This window comes from Tiliqua scincoides, chromosome 4 (assembly GCF_035046505.1).
Source record: "Tiliqua scincoides isolate rTilSci1 chromosome 4, rTilSci1.hap2, whole genome shotgun sequence".
In the NCBI taxonomy this organism is placed as follows: domain Eukaryota; kingdom Metazoa; phylum Chordata; class Lepidosauria; order Squamata; family Scincidae; genus Tiliqua; species Tiliqua scincoides.
The window spans coordinates 109,664,118-109,682,402 of record NC_089824.1 but is presented as its reverse complement, the minus strand read 5'-3'; the positions used below and the strand labels follow the sequence as shown (position 1 = coordinate 109,682,402).

The 18,285-nt window shown below is 43.1% G+C and overlaps 1 protein-coding gene across 1 annotated transcript; it reads right to left on the bottom strand.

Annotated features, from left to right (window-relative positions):
• Window positions 1-577: 577 nt before the first annotated feature.
• GORAB (golgin, RAB6 interacting) lies at window positions 578-16,796 on the bottom strand. The gene is made up of 5 exons (XM_066625955.1): window positions 16,729-16,796; window positions 14,782-15,103; window positions 12,497-12,598; window positions 11,080-11,220; window positions 578-7,171 (listed from the first exon to the last, which is right to left on the bottom strand). Exons 1-5 carry the CDS (start codon window positions 16,790-16,792, stop codon window positions 6,724-6,726), a joined length of 1,077 nt encoding a protein of 358 aa, XP_066482052.1. The 5' UTR covers window positions 16,793-16,796; the 3' UTR covers window positions 578-6,723.
• Window positions 16,797-18,285: the final 1,489 nt, after the last annotated feature.

Genomic DNA, 18,285 nt, shown 5'->3' with positions numbered 1-18,285 from the left:
TGAGAGGGAATTCAGCTTCTCTTCTGGAGTAATAAATTCCCTCCAAAAACTGAAATATGCCTGCTGATTGGCTCACATTCCTGTCTGTTTTGTTCCCCAACCAGGGAACGCCACAGTGCCACACCAGCAAATATAAAAAGTCCCAGCACACAGAAATCCGTTGTAGTCCCTCTAGCAGCCTGAGAACCCACTTCCTGAACACTGAGTGAAAAGAGTTGGAGATTCAGGCTGCAATCCTAACCACACTTTCTTGAGAGTAAGTCCCATTGAACAAAATAGGACTTACTTCTGAGTAGACCTGGTTAGGATTGTGCCCTCATTCAGGTAAGATAATGTATACAGAAAATGTTTAGCTAGGATGCATCAGGTGGTCTGTTTCATTTCAGTCCATTTCACAAAGCCCTCCCAGCAATCACTTTTGAATCACTCAGGGATGGCAAACCTTTTAGGCTCAGTGTATCAAAAAATCAGAAAATGCCTAACTTTATTGTGTTGGCATGTCAGCCCCCCACCCCTCCCACACAAAAGAGAAACAAATTCTTTCACATATTCATTTATTAAAAAATATACAGTCCAATCATGTGTTGCTGTGTATTATATAAAGAAATGTCAAATAAGAAAATGAAATGTGAGTAAAACAAATTCAGTTGTTGTCAGGTAGTGGTGAACACTGATGTGTCAACTTTACATGCATGTCATAAGTCTGCCATCACTGCATTAACCTATTAAGATCTCCAGGATTGCTTTCTGGAGATTAATGCTAATTCCTGGAGAAATTCAAGCCAATCTTGGAAGAGTGGCAAATGCACCACACAACCGCACAATTTTAAAGAACATTCATTTTATCTTTTCAAAAAGAATTAATATTGATCAGATGTAGCTAGAATATTGATCACTTCAGCTAGTCAATTCTCACAGCTTAACTACAGTGTTTTTGTGAGGATAAAAGGGGGAATGAGGGACTGAAATTAGAGCTCACTGAACTCAAATTTGAACATACTTCTTTGGTGAGAGAAGAAGGTTGCTGAAGTCAAATTTGAACATAAAAGCCTACTACGCCAGGAGGCTTTTCTGCACAGACTGTGACTATCACACTAGGAACAAGGCCTGTTGAAAAGGAAGGGGAAATCTGCTTGTTAGAGTTGGGCCTTTTCTTCCTAATATGGCAATTGGTTCCTATAATGAATCAGCCAGTTGGAAGGAAGTGGTATCCAAGAAATGTTTTGAGTAGGATGCTACTTGAGGCTCTTTGTAATGTACCGGAATGACAGGCTCACTGAATTCATGTGATTGGCTGAAATTGCCTCAAAACTGATGGCAGCCTCAGCAGCAATTGGCTGAAAGTTTTGAGAAGAGGGAATTATCAAAACCTTCAGCCATTTGCTGCTGAGAAGTGACAAAACATTTGAAACAAGTAACTTGGGCCTCCCTGCACTGAGAAGACTGTTGTAAAGGAGTCTTGTCAAGTGACAGGTCAGTCCTAAGCTTTCTGGTGCCTGCTTGAGCAGCAAAACCAAAGTAGCTACCGCTGTATTCACAGGTCTCCAGGAAGCCGCTGAGAGTCTCCTGGGGGGGGGACTTTTGTCCCCCAGGAAAAGCCCCAAGCCCTGCAATATGGCTTCTCAAGTCTGCGTTGGCTATTTGCCAGCGCAGACTACCAGTATAGACTTGAGAGATTCTGAGTTGGGCCTTCCAGCCCAACACAGAGTTCAGGATCAGGCAAAGAAGAACTCTGCCAGTCCCTCCCGCCCTGCCATCCCTTCACCCTCATTCCATCCTCCCACAACCCTGCAGAGGCCATACCATCATCCAGCGGTCTCACCTCAGATGGTGGCACGTCTTCCTCTTGCCAGCACTGGGCCCATCCCCTGATTAGCACAGGCCCAGCGCCAGTTCTCCCTACTCCCTGGGTACCATAAACATGCTTTACAGCAAATTTACAGCACCTAGTACTGGCTCTTTGTGCGTTTAGGATTGGGCACCAAGTCGCTAGCTTGCAGGCCCCTCCTTCATGCCCTGACATCCTTGGAGAGAATGAAAAACCAGCTTGAAATCAGAGACTTGCACATGAAACAGAAGCAATGCAACTGGACAACCTGGATTAAATAGTCCATGACTTAGCCTAGGTCAAACTTTTTTTTTTAATTAATTGAATGCAACTAAGGCATTTGCCCCCTTTCTTTTTTCATGGAGGGACCAAGCTCCATTTGCCCTTATGGAGGAATCTTCAATGCTATCCTGCCTCCTTCAGGGCAGGAGGTTTGGTCTAGAGGGTTGAGCCTCCGTCTGCCTGAAGATAACATCCACAAGGTTGTCAGTTCGAGGCCACCGGCACCGTGCGACCTTGAAGCAGCTGACAAGCTGAAGCCGAGCTATTCCATCTGCTCTGAGCATGGAAGGATGGAGGCCAGAATGTGAAGCCAGATAGGAATGAAACACCTGAATGTAGTGGTTCTTGAAAGAAAGAACCTTCTTTCAATTGTAAAAATCCCTATTTAATAAGGGATTTAAAATAAGCCTGCCTATGTAAACCGCCTTGAATAAAGTCTTGAATAAAGACCAAGAAAGGCGGTATATAAATACCTGTTGTTATTATTATTATTATTATTATTATTATTGCTATCAGGCTAATTGAAGTGGTGGACTTAGGCAGCAGATTGGTGGGGATGCTCACCTCACTTCTACTGCTGCTCCTCCCACTCCCTGTAGTGGAAAAGAGAGTGACAAGAAGAGGGTGACAGGAAGAAGTAATGTGGGTGGAGAGTGCTGAGCTAGAACTTTGGAAATTGGCAGGGCTGGCACACTGCTGGGTAAGGGCACTAGCATTTGGCATGCTGTCTCAGGTGTCAGGAGGTCTTCGGCTGGCCCTGACCATTTGAAATTCACAGGCACTGAACTCAAACCATGAGTTAAACAGAAGAATCAGAGCCATCTGCATCAGGTCTGGGTGCAGTTTTGATGAGATATTCCAGTAGGGAGGATATCCCTCTGCTTTTCTTCCTACTTCACACTTCAAGAACTGGTGAGCCCCCCCCCTCCCCCTGGAGCTGTTTAGTATCAGCCAGCATAATGTCTACACATCAAAGTAGTCAAAGAAAGGTGCTTCTCTAAAAAGGATAAAATGTTTTCTAAGAAATACTTATTGCTTTGGCATGGTTGTCTACTTAGTTCCTTCCATACTGTCACACTGCCCAGAGTGGGCTGTAAATGAGGAATAAACCAGAAAGGACTTGCACAGAGGACACAGATTACCTTGATGGGTGATAGAAGAATCAAATACTATAGCTCACTCAGACACTTAAGAAGCAGGTGATTTCCATTTGACAAAGAAAGGTGTTTACACAACTCTATTTCTGGTCAGAGAGAGCCAGCAAGGAGAAGGTTGAAGAAGGCCCTGTGGCTGTCAGGGTTAACACTCCCAACTCCCTTTCTGCAAGTAGATACAAGCCTACATTTCTGTAACTGAATGCACATTAAGGCAAAAAAAAAAAAATCTCAATTGCACATATGCACTTGAAGGTGTGGAAGGGATTGTCACTCCCGGATTGGCCTTTTCAGCCACACTAGACACTGTGCCAGAACCACCTTTCAGAGCGCGATACCATAGTCTTTCGAGACTGAAGGTTGCCAATACTTATACTTATATCTGAGCTGTTGGTGACTAACCAGGAAAAGTGGCCTTGATTTTGTGATGGATAACTCAATGGCACATTTGTGACAGTGCGCACCGGCAGTGAGCTGGCACACACTGTGTAGGATTGGGTCCCTAATCCAACCCCCTGCCTGTAGCAGGAAATCCTCCTAGACCTAGAGCATTTCCAGCAGGTGCTTGCTGAGCCTCTGCTTGAAGATCTCCAATGAGGGAGAATTCACCACCTCCTTTGGCAATCTTTCCACTGCCAAACCACCATTATTGTTGGGAATTTTTTCCACAGTTTGATGTCATCTGCAAACATGGGCACCTTGTTGCTTAACCTGAATTCCAAGTCATTTATGAACAAGTTAAAAAGCAATACAGATCCTTTTGGGACCCCAACTTATTGTTCTCCATTATCAAAATTGTCAATTTATTGCCCCTCTGTTTTCTGTTCTTTAATCAGTTACAAATCTACAAAAGGACCTGTCATCTTATTCCCCGACTGCTAGATTTACAAAAAAACCTTTTGTGAGGGACTTTATCAAATGCTTTTAAAAGTCCAAGTATGCTGTATCAACTGGATTGCCTCTATTCCTGTGCCTGTTGATACTCTCAGAAGAACTCTAGAAGGTTGGTGGGCAGAACTCACCTTTGCCCAAACCATGCTGTTTCTCCTTTAATGAAGCTTGTTCTTCTATATGCTTCATAATTTTATCTTTAATTGTGTTTTCCAATAGTTTACCTAGAATATACACTAAGCTTTCTGGCTTCTAATTCCTCAGTCCACTCCTTACCATTCCCTTTAAAAGAAAGTGGTATTACATTGGCTACCTTCCAGTCCTTCAATATGGAAGTCAGTTAATGAATTTTACATGCTTTTGCGAGATCAGCAATTTCATATATGAGTGCTTCAAGAATGACCAGGTGCATGCCATCTGGAACTGATGTTTGGTAAATTTTAACTTGTCAATAAGCCCTAGAACATGGGTGTCAAACATAAGGTCCATGGTCTGGGTGCAGGCCATGGAAACTTTATCAGGCCCCTGTTATAACTAGGATATCAAAGCGCTGTCCTTTCAGCAGCACTGCTCCTGCAGAGGCTCTGGGAAGGAGAGATGGAAGGAGCCTCATAAGGCAAGGAATGCCAAGAGGGAAGGGACAGACTAAGAGGGGTGAGAGGGGGAGTTGCTTCCGAGGCTCTGGGAGAGCCCAATTATCACGCAGGTCACTCTTTCAGCCGTACTGCTTCTGCTGAGGCATCACTTTGCACACCACCTCTCAGCTCCAGTTCATCCCTGGTCATCTTTGATTCCATTTTCAGATCCCATCTCTGAAAAGGTAGTTCAGGCACAGGTACCAGCCCCACATCCCCAATATACCCTAAGCCTGATGCACTCATTCAGCTTCTCTACAATTTCTGTATTCTCTTCAAGCATTCTTATCACTCCTCCATTAACAGTCCAACTGCCTCCCTGGCAGCTTTCCCTTGAAAAAAAAGTTTCTACTGTTCACCTTGGTATTTTTTAGCCATATGCTCCTCAAATTATTTTTGTGCATCCTTTATTTTAAGTTTACATTTATTTGCCAGAATTCGCACGGGAGGGGGAGGAAAAGGGGTGTAGTGCTGGATTCTTACAATTTATCATATTCTATAAGAGAAAATTAAAGTAGGAGATATGAACCATGCCTCTTCCAATTCTACTAGTCACTAAGTCTTGGAAGTATTTTGGAATCTTGGATGAAAATAGTATCAGGGATAGGCACTATTTGACATCCATTTCCCTCTTCCTCAAATAGTATTGAGAAGGGGAAGTAAAAATACCCCCACCCTACAATATATTGCTCATTCAAGTCTAAACGACAGTCTTCTTTCTCACCTGGCCCCAAACCTTAGCCATCAGTACTATAGTTGTACTGTGGTATCTATAGGTCTGGCCTCCACGAGTTTGATTCACTGCAGATGTCAGGGGATGCTGGAATGAAATGTGGAAGATGTCCACATTTAAAGTCCTTAAAAACAAAAAAAGAGTTAAAATTGGTTCCTACCTTTTCCAAGCCTATAGAGTTATTTTTAGCACTGAAAGACCCACTTGCAGTTCATGCAGAGGTTCCTTTCTTCTCCCAGACTTGCTCCAAAAACAGCCCTACAGGCTTGGAAACAGCACGGTTTGGCCACAAAAAGTTAAGAACCTTGATATTGGTCCCTTTTTTAAAACAAAGGGCTTTAAATGTGGATTCCAATATCATCTGTGGATTCTAGTATCTGTGGGGGGCGGTGGTTCTAGAACAGAACCCCTAAGGATACAGTGTATATAGACAGGGCATTTTAACAAAATACTACTTCGTGGCCTAGTCAAGCAGGAAGATATTGTCTAAACCCAGAATTCACTATCCTCATGCTATTACATTGGTAGGGGAGTTCAATTTCCCAATTCTCAAAATTTCTTGTAAGCGACCAGTTTTAGTCTGTGACCTGCCAGATAGAAGCAGTTCAGAGAAAGGAGGGAAGAACATCTAAGCATCATCAATTTCAGCTTTATTTCCCCAATGATATGCCTAATTATACTCATTTCCCCCACATAAGCTTCAGAACCTGTAACTGGAGAGGCAGGGGATTAAAGCTTTCCATTCCACCTAGAGGACTATTATCAGCTACATTTTGTAGGGGCTCAGATATTAAAGCAAAAGGGCCAAAGCAATTACATTGCTAGAGAAAAAACTGCTCATGAAACTTCAAATAATTTCATCTACTTTTTAGAATTTCTTTGTGCCGTCTTCTATATTTCTTCAGTTTTGCAAACACAAAGAACTTCCTGGAGTTTTTCAAGGTTATCTTATACTGTAGGCAGGGAAGAATTCCTTTGGGCACCTCTTCCTAAGAACTGTCAGGTTACTGTATCCTGGTTGAATGGTGGGTTCCAGGCAGAGAAGTCCATCAATAGGGTATATCAGTGCATGAGAGCTACCACCTAATGCATAGCTGAGCAACAACAGTAAAGACAAGAATTTAAGAAAGAACTTGCGGTGGAAGATCAAACTGAATGAGTAAAGCACCAAAGCAAAGGTTATTTTATCAGAATCAGTGTTCATGGATAACTGTTAGTCGTAATTTCTCCTGTACTACAGTTTATCATTTGACCCTGGTCATTGGAATGGGAACCTGTGGACTGTTCCACTAATTGTTCTGACACCATTGCTTGGTGGTCTTTGCTCTCACATTCTTTGTCAATATCCTGGGAAACTGCATTCTCCCCATCAACAGGAGCAAGCTTCTGTGATGCAGTCACTTGCCTTGCAGCTTCTCCCTCCTGCTGCAGCAGCATTTGCTCCACCTCTATTTCGAGTTCCAGATTCTCTTCATCTGTCTCCACTTCCAGTTGCTGCATTAATTCCTCCAGCTTTTTGGCCTTGCGGAGCTCATTCTGCTGTATGATAGTGCACAAGTGCTCTGTGAGCTGCTCTTTGATTTCAGTTTTCTTTTGGAGATCCAGCTTTGCAGCCACATACTCAGCCTCTGCCTTGTCATAACGCTTCCTGGGGGGGAAAAAGCAGTTGTTTTAGGGCTCAATCCTATCCAACTTTCCAGCACCAATACAGCCGCAGTGCAGCTCTGAGGTAAGGGAACAAATGTTCCCATACCTTAAGAAGACCTCTGTGACTGCCTCCCCAACACAGGAAGCAGTGCATACCCCATTGGCACAGCAGCACCAGCACTGGAAAATAGGATAGAATTGGGGCCTTAAGCAGTTGGAGTTCATGAAGTCTAGGAAAAGGAACTTGCAGCTTATTGCCGGCTGCAGAGCAACACTATTCAACCAACTGAAGGAAATGGGGTAAAGAAGTGTACTGTACCTCAAATTCAAAGCACAGACAACAGAAGTTTGTTAGAACTCCACTGTTGACCTATTTGAGCAACCAAGTTTAAAATCAGAAGTACTGTTACCTAAAAGAAGTCTATTCTTTTCTATATGCACATAATGCCAAAGGAAAAAAGTCACAGTTTTGCTTCATAACCGTACTCAATAACAAGAGAAGGCAAGTGCTTCGTCTTCTAGTTCTTTCAACTAAAAGAGCACTTGTCTTCTCTTGTTATTGTACCCTCATTGTCCATCTTAAGCTACAGCATGCCAAGCAAGCCTTGCAGATTTTATTACATGCAGCATTTCCAATTTGCGAGTGAAGAAATGAAAAAGCAAAGTGGTAACATTTGGTTCTATGTGTACAAGTCCCTGAGTATTTTAGTTACATTTTTATTCGCAGATAGGTTCTAAGTTGTTTGTGACAGATCAGGACAGAGATACGGGGTGGACAACTCAATGAAAGTGTCGATCCAGTGTGCGGCAGCTGTAAAGAAGACCAACTCTATGCTTAGAAAAAATTTTTTAAAGGGACCGAGAATAAAACAGCCAACATTATCATGCTATTGTACAAATAAATGGAAAGGCCACATCTGGCTTATTGTGTCCAGTTCTGGTCACCATATCTCAAAAAGGGTATACCAGAACTGGAAGAGGTGCAGAAGCAAGTGGCAAAAATGAGTAGTGGGCTGGAACATGTCCTTTACAAAGAAAGGCTACAGAGTTTAGGGTTCTTCAGTCTAGAACAGGGGTGTCAAACACAAGGCCTGCAGGCCAAATGCATGAATGCTAACTTCAGCTCTTTGTATGAAACAGGTTTGACAGCCAAGGACTAGAAAGAAGGCACTGTTGGGGGGGACGGGATGGGAAATGATTAAGGTATATACAAATATGCATGAGGCGAATACAGTGGATAGAGGGTTTTTCTCTTGCACAACATCAGAACCGTGGGGGGTATCCACTGAAATTGACTCGTGGGAGACAGAACAGACAAATGGAGATATTTCTTTACCCAGTGCGTAATTAATCTGTGGAATGTATTGCCACAGGGCATTGTGATGGCACCTGACCTGATGCCTTTAAAAAAGGATTACACAAATTTATGAAGGAAAAGTCCATCACTGGTTACAAGTGATGATGATTGTATGCAACCTCTAGGTTTTAGAGTCAATCTATCTCTGAGTGTTAACACAATTAAGTGGCAACAGGATACAGGTATCTTCTTGTCTTGTGTGATCCCAGAGGCATCTCATGGATCACTGTGGGATACAAGAACCTTGACCTGATCCAGTAAGGCTCTTTTTTATGAGAAGATGATTCCATACAGATGTTTTTTCAGCTTCTGAAAAAACCTCAACAGGAGATTCCACAACCTCACTAGGCTGACTGCAAAAATAGTTCAGAACTGGAAGAATTAGGACTTCCTTATGCTTAATATTGACTTAGCTCTCTGTACCTCCATTTTTTGTCATCCCCATGAACAGGGTGAACAATGTTCTCCTTAATTCTAAGGTTTTTAAACATCTGAAAAACTTCTAATCTTTTAAACCCCCCTCCCCCATTTCTCTGGAGCTGAACATACTCAGTTCGCCTTCATAAGGATCTATCCTATCCATGCGTTTTCTTTCCACTCATGTAAGGGGCCTTGTGTGCAGAGTACTGATAGCGTAAGGTTGTTGTACACAGAACTCTGATTTTCTATCTATGATTTTTAGCTTGCTTCCTCTATCCTTGGGATATTGATATGGCATAGGCTAGAAATAAATATGTAAAATCAATTCTTAAGATTTACATTTGTAGAAGATAGGTTATAACTGCTGGTTCCAGAAGGTTTACTCCGACCTGAAATTATATGAATGCTTTAATTTGTTATGTCCTATCTTCCTGTAAGACACATCCAATGTGACTTACAAAAATAGTGTATGTGTGTATGTGTGGGTGTGTATGTGTTAAAAAAAGAAACACTAATTTAATTAAGTTGGCCTTAAAAGCAGTGGATCATTAACTATTAAAAGCTTGTTGAAATGTTTAAAAGTCTTCAATTTCTATTTAAAAATGGGACCCAGCAAAAATGCTTCAGCTCATCTAATCTACTGCAAGGGCAGGGATGAGAAAAGAGCATCAGAATCCTATCTTAAAACTTGGGATGGCTCATATGGGAGAAGGCAATCCTTGAGGGAAGTCTGGCCCATCCATGATGCATTGAGTGGCAGATTGCAGGGCGTGCCCAACATTAGTTTTCACTGGAGTCTGCTGCTGCCTCCCTCTAGCCTTCCATAGATGCAGCTGCTCCGATACAAAGGCAAGAATCCTGCCCCCCTACCCCACTAGCCTTCCTCATTCAGCCCCTTAAAACAGCCAGCTCCTGCTGTTGCTATTTCTGTTTTCTGTCTCACAGTAGTATTGTTTTCCAGTATATTCCAGTTTTGTTTTGTGTTTTCAAAAATGCTACTGGCACGAGCTGGTTGATGGAAAGATAATCAGCACTTCAAGCACTGCTGAAGAGGTATGAAGTAGAGAGTAAACACGATTCCTGGTTGCCACTAGCGATCAGGCAAGTATTGGATAATAGAGCCAAAGCTCTTACATATAACCTACTGTTAATATCAGTAAACGCAAATAAGCAATAAGCGTATTTATACATCTGTGACCAATCGTGGAATGAAACACAAATCCACATATGTGGACATGGATTAAATGACATGGTTCCATCTTAGATCAGCCAAATTTTCTTCAGATATTTAAATGAGTTACATCAGTTCTCTCAGCAGAGTTACTGAAATGATGCAGAAGAGATTCAGTAATTAAAACATGATCTGCATCCTAATTTTGCTTATGACTCAAACAAATTAGACAACATGGTTGCCTTCCTAAACTTTGTTTAACTTTCGTCTGAAGAGCTGGTGCATTATATCATTTTTAAAAATGGTTTTTGCCCAAAGGATTATGCAGAGGAATAAAAATCAGAGGATTATGCTGAGGAATAGCAACAGGGACAGAGCAGTGCTTATGACCAGCCCTGCTAGGAAATAAACTCTAGTGCAGGGGTGTCAAACATAAGGCCCAGGGGCCGCATGTGCCCCCCTGGAAGCTTTTAAACTGGCCCTCAGGCTCTCAGCTGCTGAGCAGTGCTAAGGTCTTACTGCTGAAACAGCAGCCCAAATGAAAATTGGGCTTTCCCATGTCTTGAAATATGATCAAGATTTGCTTATTTTCTCTTCTGTCATTTGCAGTTAATACAGTTAATGAGAACAAAGTGCTGATTTCTGGCCATCAGCTGCTTAATATCACTTTCTGGTTAATGACATCACTTCAGCAGGTGCCCTGAATGCTAACTTTGGCTCTCTGTATGAAAAGAGTTTGACACCCCTGCTCTAGTGTGATAAAAGCAGATAATGGCAAGATGAGTTTGCTCCAAGAACATTTCTAGATGGCAACCAAAATCAGTGAGCTTCCCTTGAAAAAGTAAATAGAAGAACTGAAATACCACTGTTCCTTCAATTCTCTTTCTTAAATAGGTGCATTTAGAAGGATACTGATGCTAGAAGGATACACAAGCAACTCTTCCTCTCCTTAGATACTTACCGAGCATATGAATAGTCCAAGCTTGCCTGGTCAATCCTGTTTCTCAAGATCCCAATATCAGCAGATACCATGTCATCAAGGGCTTGGAGCTGATTTTGGATACGCTTTAACTTCACTGTTTCAGCCTGAGTTTTTTTGGATCTGGGGAACAAAGAAGCAATCTGAAGTTAAAATTCCTAAGAAATTCTATTTTCAAGAACAATTACTTCCACAGAGAACTTCACATTTATGTTAAGAGCTGTTTTAGAACACTGGAAATACCATATATACTCGACTATAAGTCAAATTCCCTCTGAAAGCCTGGGACTTATACCCTGGTCAATACAGTGAATAAAGCAGGAGCCTCTGGGAAGTTTGGTGAAGCGGATGGTGGAAATGGGCTGAGAAGCAGGACACATGGGGTGGAGGAAAAAGAAGAATTTTTACTAGTAATTACAGTATTCAGAGGCAGCCATTTTAGCTTCTTCTCCAAACAGGAAGAGAAGTGAAGGCACATATGGGAATCGTAGTCTGCATGAGGGCTGCTGCTATGGAGGTGCAGCACTGTATTCCCCACAAAGCCTACAACTCCTATAAGCTCATTCAACTACCTTCCAGTTTGGAGAAGAAGGTAAAATGCGTCCCTTTTTCTCCTTTTTGCTGCTGCCTCAGAACACTCCTGGAAAGTCATTTTAAAAGAATTTCACACACCCCTCAGTTTAGGGGTCTGGTTTTCAAAACACCAGGATGCAATCCTCATTTTCATCTGAAACAAAGTCCAAGGCTAAAATTCAGTGCACCGTTACTTAATAATAACACCCACGGAAAGCAATGGGTCTACTTCTGAGTAAATAGGTTTGCAACTATGTGTAGCTGTGCTTGCTTATGCTCAGTGCTTGTTACTTGGTTCTCTGCTCACACACTCCTACTTATATGTTTTATGTTGCATGTTATACGTAGAGCCTCTGGCTTAACACACCATGCACCTTCAAGAAGGATTTGATTAATTGTTCTACCGGTATGTTTACAGACACTTACTCTGATAGTGTAAAATAAATAAAACTAGGAAGCTCAATTCTGGATCTTTTATTCTGGTAACCTAGCCCTCTTTGTGGTGCACTGTAACCTCTCTTTTTTCATTAACAGTGGCATCTTACAATTCCCTACTACATCACAATTCTAAGCACATGGAACAGTATGTCCCATTGTTTTCAGCAGAACTTGTTTTCAAGAGGTCATAGGTCTCACCTTAAAAAAAAGAGCATCTTTAAAATGTAAAGGATGAATTCCATCCTATTTTTCACACAGAAAAAGGCTGCATAGTAGTGCTGGGGGACATGAAACCAACAGGGCTTGCTAAAATCTAGCAACAAAGTACAGGAAAAATATGTATCATATCCTTTTGGCTTGTCCAAAGATTACATAGAAGACTCAATACCTTTCAGCAATTGCTTTAGCCAGGAGAGCTTTCTTGCGTTTGTTCTTTTCTTCCATAAGCTTCTGTTCCTGTTGAAGGACCTCCCAACGAGACTTCTCCTGCCTGACCATTGACAAAGAAACCAGGTTATCAAGGTTAATCTTTTCCTTGCTTCCAGGAGTTGGTTTCAAATAAAGGATTAAAATCAGCTTCATTTTTAAAATCCATCTAAAAATATTAGATCTCAAGGATAGCATACACACTACTTTTTCTTGAGAAAGTTAAAGATTACACTACTTCCAATAATATTCAATCTCCTAAATACACTTGTTCATAATTTAGTATTTCCCCTTTTAGAAAGTATATTTTTGGTGCCTCATTATTCAGATCTTGGGAGGAAAACTTTATAGCAAGCAATACACTAAAGTTCTACATATCAGGTATTATACCATGGCATCCTTTGAACATATCTAATTATGGTAAAATCCATTAATTCCACCCTTCCTGTGATAAAGCATATAACCAAAACATTTCAGCCATTATCTGTCCCACAAAGCACACTAACAATCCTTTGATTTACTATAGCTAGTTTAATATTACTAACTACTAACAGAAGAGAGCTGAAAAACATATCTTATACTTATCCAGTTAATTAAGATGAATCTATACAAGTCACAGAACTACATATTTCTCAATACCTGGCAGAGAAACGAAGAAATAAACTATTCAACTACTGGGATAGCATTGATGATAAATTTAAGAGAGAGAGTTATCCTTTCTATCAAAGGTTTTCAAACTGTTCTGCAAAACTATAAGGTTCTTTAGACACATTATTATTAAGAATACTTATAAACCACTTTGAACAAAAAGTAATTCACATATGAGAAGATCAGTACAAGTAGGGCATCCCTTATCCAAAGTGCTTGGAACCAGAAACTTTTTGGATATTGGATTTTCCCATATTTTGGAATAGTTGCATATACATAATGAGAGATCTTGGGGATGGGGCTCAAGTCTAAATTCATTTATGCTTCATATACCCCTTACACACACATAGCCTGAAGATAATTTTACAAAACATTATTAATAATTTTGTGCATGAAACAAGTTTTGAGATTTTGTTTCTTCAGGCAAAAAACTAAAAAAAGTCATGTTGCTGCTCAAAAAGTTCCATATTTCAGAATTCCAGATAAAGGTACTGACAGACAAAATAACTTATCTGACCATTATTGGTCATCCTTTGCTACTTGCAGCTTACTGGACAACACTGAGGGTGCTCTCAGTTCATGAGACATGCAGTGCAATCCTATCTTGTGCTGGAACAGGCAGACCAGGAGGCCCTCACTAGATCCAGTGCAAGATATGGGACCAAAGTGGCTCAGCTGGAGGCAAAAGGAAACCTTTCCCCTTACCCCTGGGTAAGCCACCCCAGCCCCAATGGGTATTCGCAGACTTTTGCCACCTCAGGAGATGGCATAAGTCCGGGCTGCTTGGGGAACAGGATTTGGATCCTGCATAACAGCCAGGTCCCACCCCCGCCTACCAGCCCCCAGGACCGCATCCACACAAAACATGTCACACGGTGGGTTTGACATGCTGGGTTCCTTGAAAGTAATGATTGGAACATTTTCTAGAAATATTTCTGGAAATTTTTTGAAATGTCCTAAATCAAACGGGATCTGATTCAGCAAGGCTGACATGTATTTAATAAAACAATTTTTTAAAAATACACCATGTTAATTTTATGAGCTATAAATCTAAAAAAAAACTCCAATTGCCAACAGTGTTTTAAACTGAAATATCCAACTGGCATACTAATCGGATATTTGGCTTGACTCTTATATTCAAATAAATTCAAAGTTTTATTTAGAAGTTATTTTTATTGGAATATTTGTAAATATTTTAAAATATGGCAATTCAGCTGCATGTGCTTCTTTACACTGTATAAATGGTAAGCCAAAAATGAAGAGACTGAAAAGTAAACGTATTAATTTTAGCACACTCATCCATTATCTATACTTGTATGATTCCTAGAAATAATCACCTGAAAAAAAAATTACAGTTCTGAAATAGCCCAGCTTGACTCTATTGTATCTATAAATTGTGTTGTTAATTTAGGAAACATTGCAATTTTAGGAGTGAAAAATTTCCCCCAAAAAATACAGCAGTAAAAAACATGAAAACAAGCAGGGAAAGCGCTTGTCACTCTAAGAGCCACTGCAAAATTTGGTACGTGTCTCCCAACTTATTATTTCAGATTTGCAATGAGAATAACATTCTTGAAGTTTTATTACAGACTTACTAACAATTCCATTTTCTTTTTCACCAGTTTATGGTTTGATTCTGTAGCAGGATCAACATTACAAGGTTTTGCAAGTCCAGGTTCATCCTGTAGACTTCTGGCATTCTGTTGCTCTCCAGTTGACAGAGATTGGGATGGTGGCTGAGATGCCTGAGGAAGGGTGGGCGGGAGTTTAGGCACGGAAAGACACTGTTCTGGGGGTGCCAAGGGAGCGCCATCCTCCTCTCTTGTTTGTTTATATATCTGCCCAACAGTCTTTTTGCACAGTAGATGTTGGCGCCTTTTGTTTACAGAAGGCAGCTGACGCGGTTGATCAGGAGGAGGTTCTGGTGGATCAAAATAACATTAAAAAGCACAATTAAACTATTTACATCTGTGAAACTGCTACTTACTGCACATGCCTGGAACAAGGTGGGCTACATGAGAAAAACATACAAAGATCCCTTCCCTCTCCCTCAGACATTAAAAACTCAAGACAGATGTGACAAAAAGTAAGAACTAACAAAGGACACAATCCACAGGAAATTCTCCTACACAGATATTAGCAGGAGCAGTGCTCAAATTATTGGGGGCAGAGAAGATCTGGCCTCTTCCTCTCTTTTTTTGCAAATTTTTATGATTTCTAGAGGTGGGTATTACTCTGCTAAGATGAGAACTTGTGCATTCCCCCTTTCCAAACACTGAACAAGAGCTACACAACAGCACACCTGCTAGATTTTGTCCAAGTTGTCCTACCTTCCAATGTTATTGAAACGTAGGAGAGTCTTCATATGTGAATGCATGTAATAACAATGTGTATACATGTAATAACATCCAAATGAGCGCAACGCTATTTGCCGCAGGTTTACTTCAGGTGCAAAGTGTTTTCAGGAGTGTTTTCATGGTGGCCATTCCTAGTGCAGCCAGTGCGCCTCAGTTCTGTCAGTGGGGGTGAGTGGGTAGAAAAGATGACTTGGGTTGTTCTCCTCCTCTCACCTGAAGCAGCAGTGTACACAGCAGTATGAAGCAGACCTTTTTAGGCTCACCTTTTGAGGAAAGCTGTGGACCCCTCCCCCTTCCAATGCCCATAAACACAAGCTCTTTGGCACCCTTTGCACAGATCTCCTGCAACCCAAGTTAAGAACCCCTGCACCAGCCATTTTCAACCACTGTGCCGTGGTTGGTTCCCAGGTGTGCTGTGGGAGTGTGGTGGAAAGTCATTTATAAGTAGGGCCATTGGGGGATGTGAAGCCCCCACCAACAGCTTGGTGTGCCTTGTCCATGGTCCTTGTTTTGGTGTGCCTTGACAATTTCAGTGTCTTGTCAATGTGTCATGAGACGAAAAGGGTCGAAAATCACAGCCTTGCACTGAAGGGCAGTGGTTCTCACACTTTTAGCACTGGGACCCACTTTTTAGAATGTCAGGACCCACCGGAAGTGATGTCATGACTGCAAGTGAGATCACCAAGCAGGGCAATTTCCATTTCCCCAAATGCAGTCACATACCATGGTAGCATCAAATTGAATGTATTAAAAATAAAATACTGAAATGAATGGGGACCCACCTGCAATGGGCTCGCGACCCACCTGGTGGGTCCCGACCCACAGTTTGAGAAACACTGTAGGGAATGGGGGGGGAAACCGAGGGCAGTGGAGGCGGGGAGGGGGCTGCGAGAGAGCAAAGCAGGCGCCTTCTGTGGCTGCAGCCCGAGCGAGAAGCGCAGCCTCCACTTCACGGACCGGAAAGGGCTCGACGCGGGAGGAAGCCCCGCACGGCAGGGCCACGGCTCGTGCTCTTCCCCCTCCCCGAAGAGGGCCGCCTGCCGCCTTCCCCCTCGCAGCAGCCGCTCTGGCCGAGCCCGACGGGCCTGGGCCTCTGCGACTCCTTTCCGCTTCCGACGGAGCGGCCCCGGCAGGACGAGGGAGAGCCGGCGCCGGCCGCAGCCCCCGACAGCCGCCCCCGCCGCGTTACCTGCACGCCGTCCCTGCAGCCGCAGAAGCTCCTGCTCCGAGAAGCCGGCCCAGCCCCCCGCCATGGCGCCTCCTCACCATCCCCGCGCTGTCCGCTGCCACGTCTCCCGACCCCGCCCCCGACCTGGGAAAAGCCGGGGCTCCGCTCCAGCGCCGCGAGGCCTGCGCGCCCGGCTGGGCTGAGCTGGCTGACCCCTCCCGTGCACGAGGCAGGGCGGTGGGACGCGGGCCGCCTCGCAGGCCCGTGCCTGGAAGGAACCCGCCCAGTGGCGTGGTGGGTCCGCTGACTTCGAGCACAGGCCTAGGCATGTCTACTCAGAAGTAAATTCCATGGCCGTCTATGGGGCCTACTCCCAGGAAAGTGTGGATAGGATTGTATCCTTCGGCTGCAGCCTTCTCCACGCTTTCCTGGGAGGAAGCCCCACTGACTCCAATGGGACTGACTTCTGAGGAGACAGGCAGAGGAGGGGCTCTGCAGTCCTGTCCACAATTTCCAGGGAGGAAGCCCCACTGCCTCTAATGGGACTGACTTCTGAGGAGACAGGCAGAGGAGGGGCTCTGCAGTCCTGTCCACAATTTCCAGGGAGGAAGCCCCACTGCCTCTACTGGGACTGACTTCTGAGGAGACAGGCAGAGGAGGGGCTCTGAGGCTGCAGTCCTGTCCACACTTTCCAGGGAGGAAGCCCCACTGACTCCAATGGGACTGACTTCTGAGGAGACAGGCACAGGATGGGGCTCTGAGGCTGCAGTCCTATCCACACTTTCCTGGAAGTAAGCCCTACTGCCTAATGGGACTGACTTCTGATGCATAGGAATGGACTCTTAATTTGCTAGAGTTGGGCATGCTTAACCAGCAAGTAGACCACAGGTTCGAGGCTGTCTGTAAAGAAAGGGGGAGATGTTGTTGGGCTAAATTTAAGCAAAAAGGGAGCAGATGAGGTGCTTTGCAGATATGCACCCAAGTTACAGCAAGGCAAAGACTATCTGGGGCAGGGTACCCCTGTGGTTGCTGCAGATGGGGGGGGGGACGACACACACCACACACTCTGGGCCAAGCAAAGCTTTTAAAATTTGGCATTTTAAGGAAAGGGCAGGATTGGAGACTGATGCTCCTTTTTCCCACTGCATGTTGGGCAACTGACACCACTGGATGAAGCTGGTTAGTTCCCAGATCTTCAATTTGCAGTTCTTGATCCCTTTATTAAATTCAAAGGCAATCTCATGAACAAGGGGTATAAATCTTATAAATAAAGAGAGGTGCAGATGCAGTCTGAACAAATCACTGGAATATTAACATCAAATAATTCTTGAGCAATTGGTGATGCAATTGGAAGACTGTGCTCTAAGATTCAGCAGCAGTGTCTCTGGCCTAAAACTTGGTTTTGTTGCAAAAAGTTCCCAAATGGGCAGCTCCCCAATCATAGGAATGTCATGCTATACACTGAAAATAAAAGAATGGAGTCTGTACTCCAGACTAAGCATTGGGTCTATCCAAAATCATATACCCATGTCATCAGCTGACTTGTATAAGGTGCCACAGTACAGTGTTTGGCTTAGA

Coding starts and splice junctions, on each gene's coding strand:
- GORAB (XM_066625955.1), bottom strand. CDS start 16,792: ATGGCGGGGGGCTGGGCCGGCTTCTCGGAGCAGGAGCTTCTGCGGCTG. Junction 12,599..14,781: donor GTGAAAAAGAAAATGGAATT/GTTAGTAAGTCT, acceptor GTCAATGGTCAG/GCAGGAGAAGTCTCGTTGGG. Junction 7,172..11,079: donor TTGGACTATTCATATGCTCG/GTAAGTATCTAA, acceptor TTTCCCCCCCAG/GAAGCGTTATGACAAGGCAG.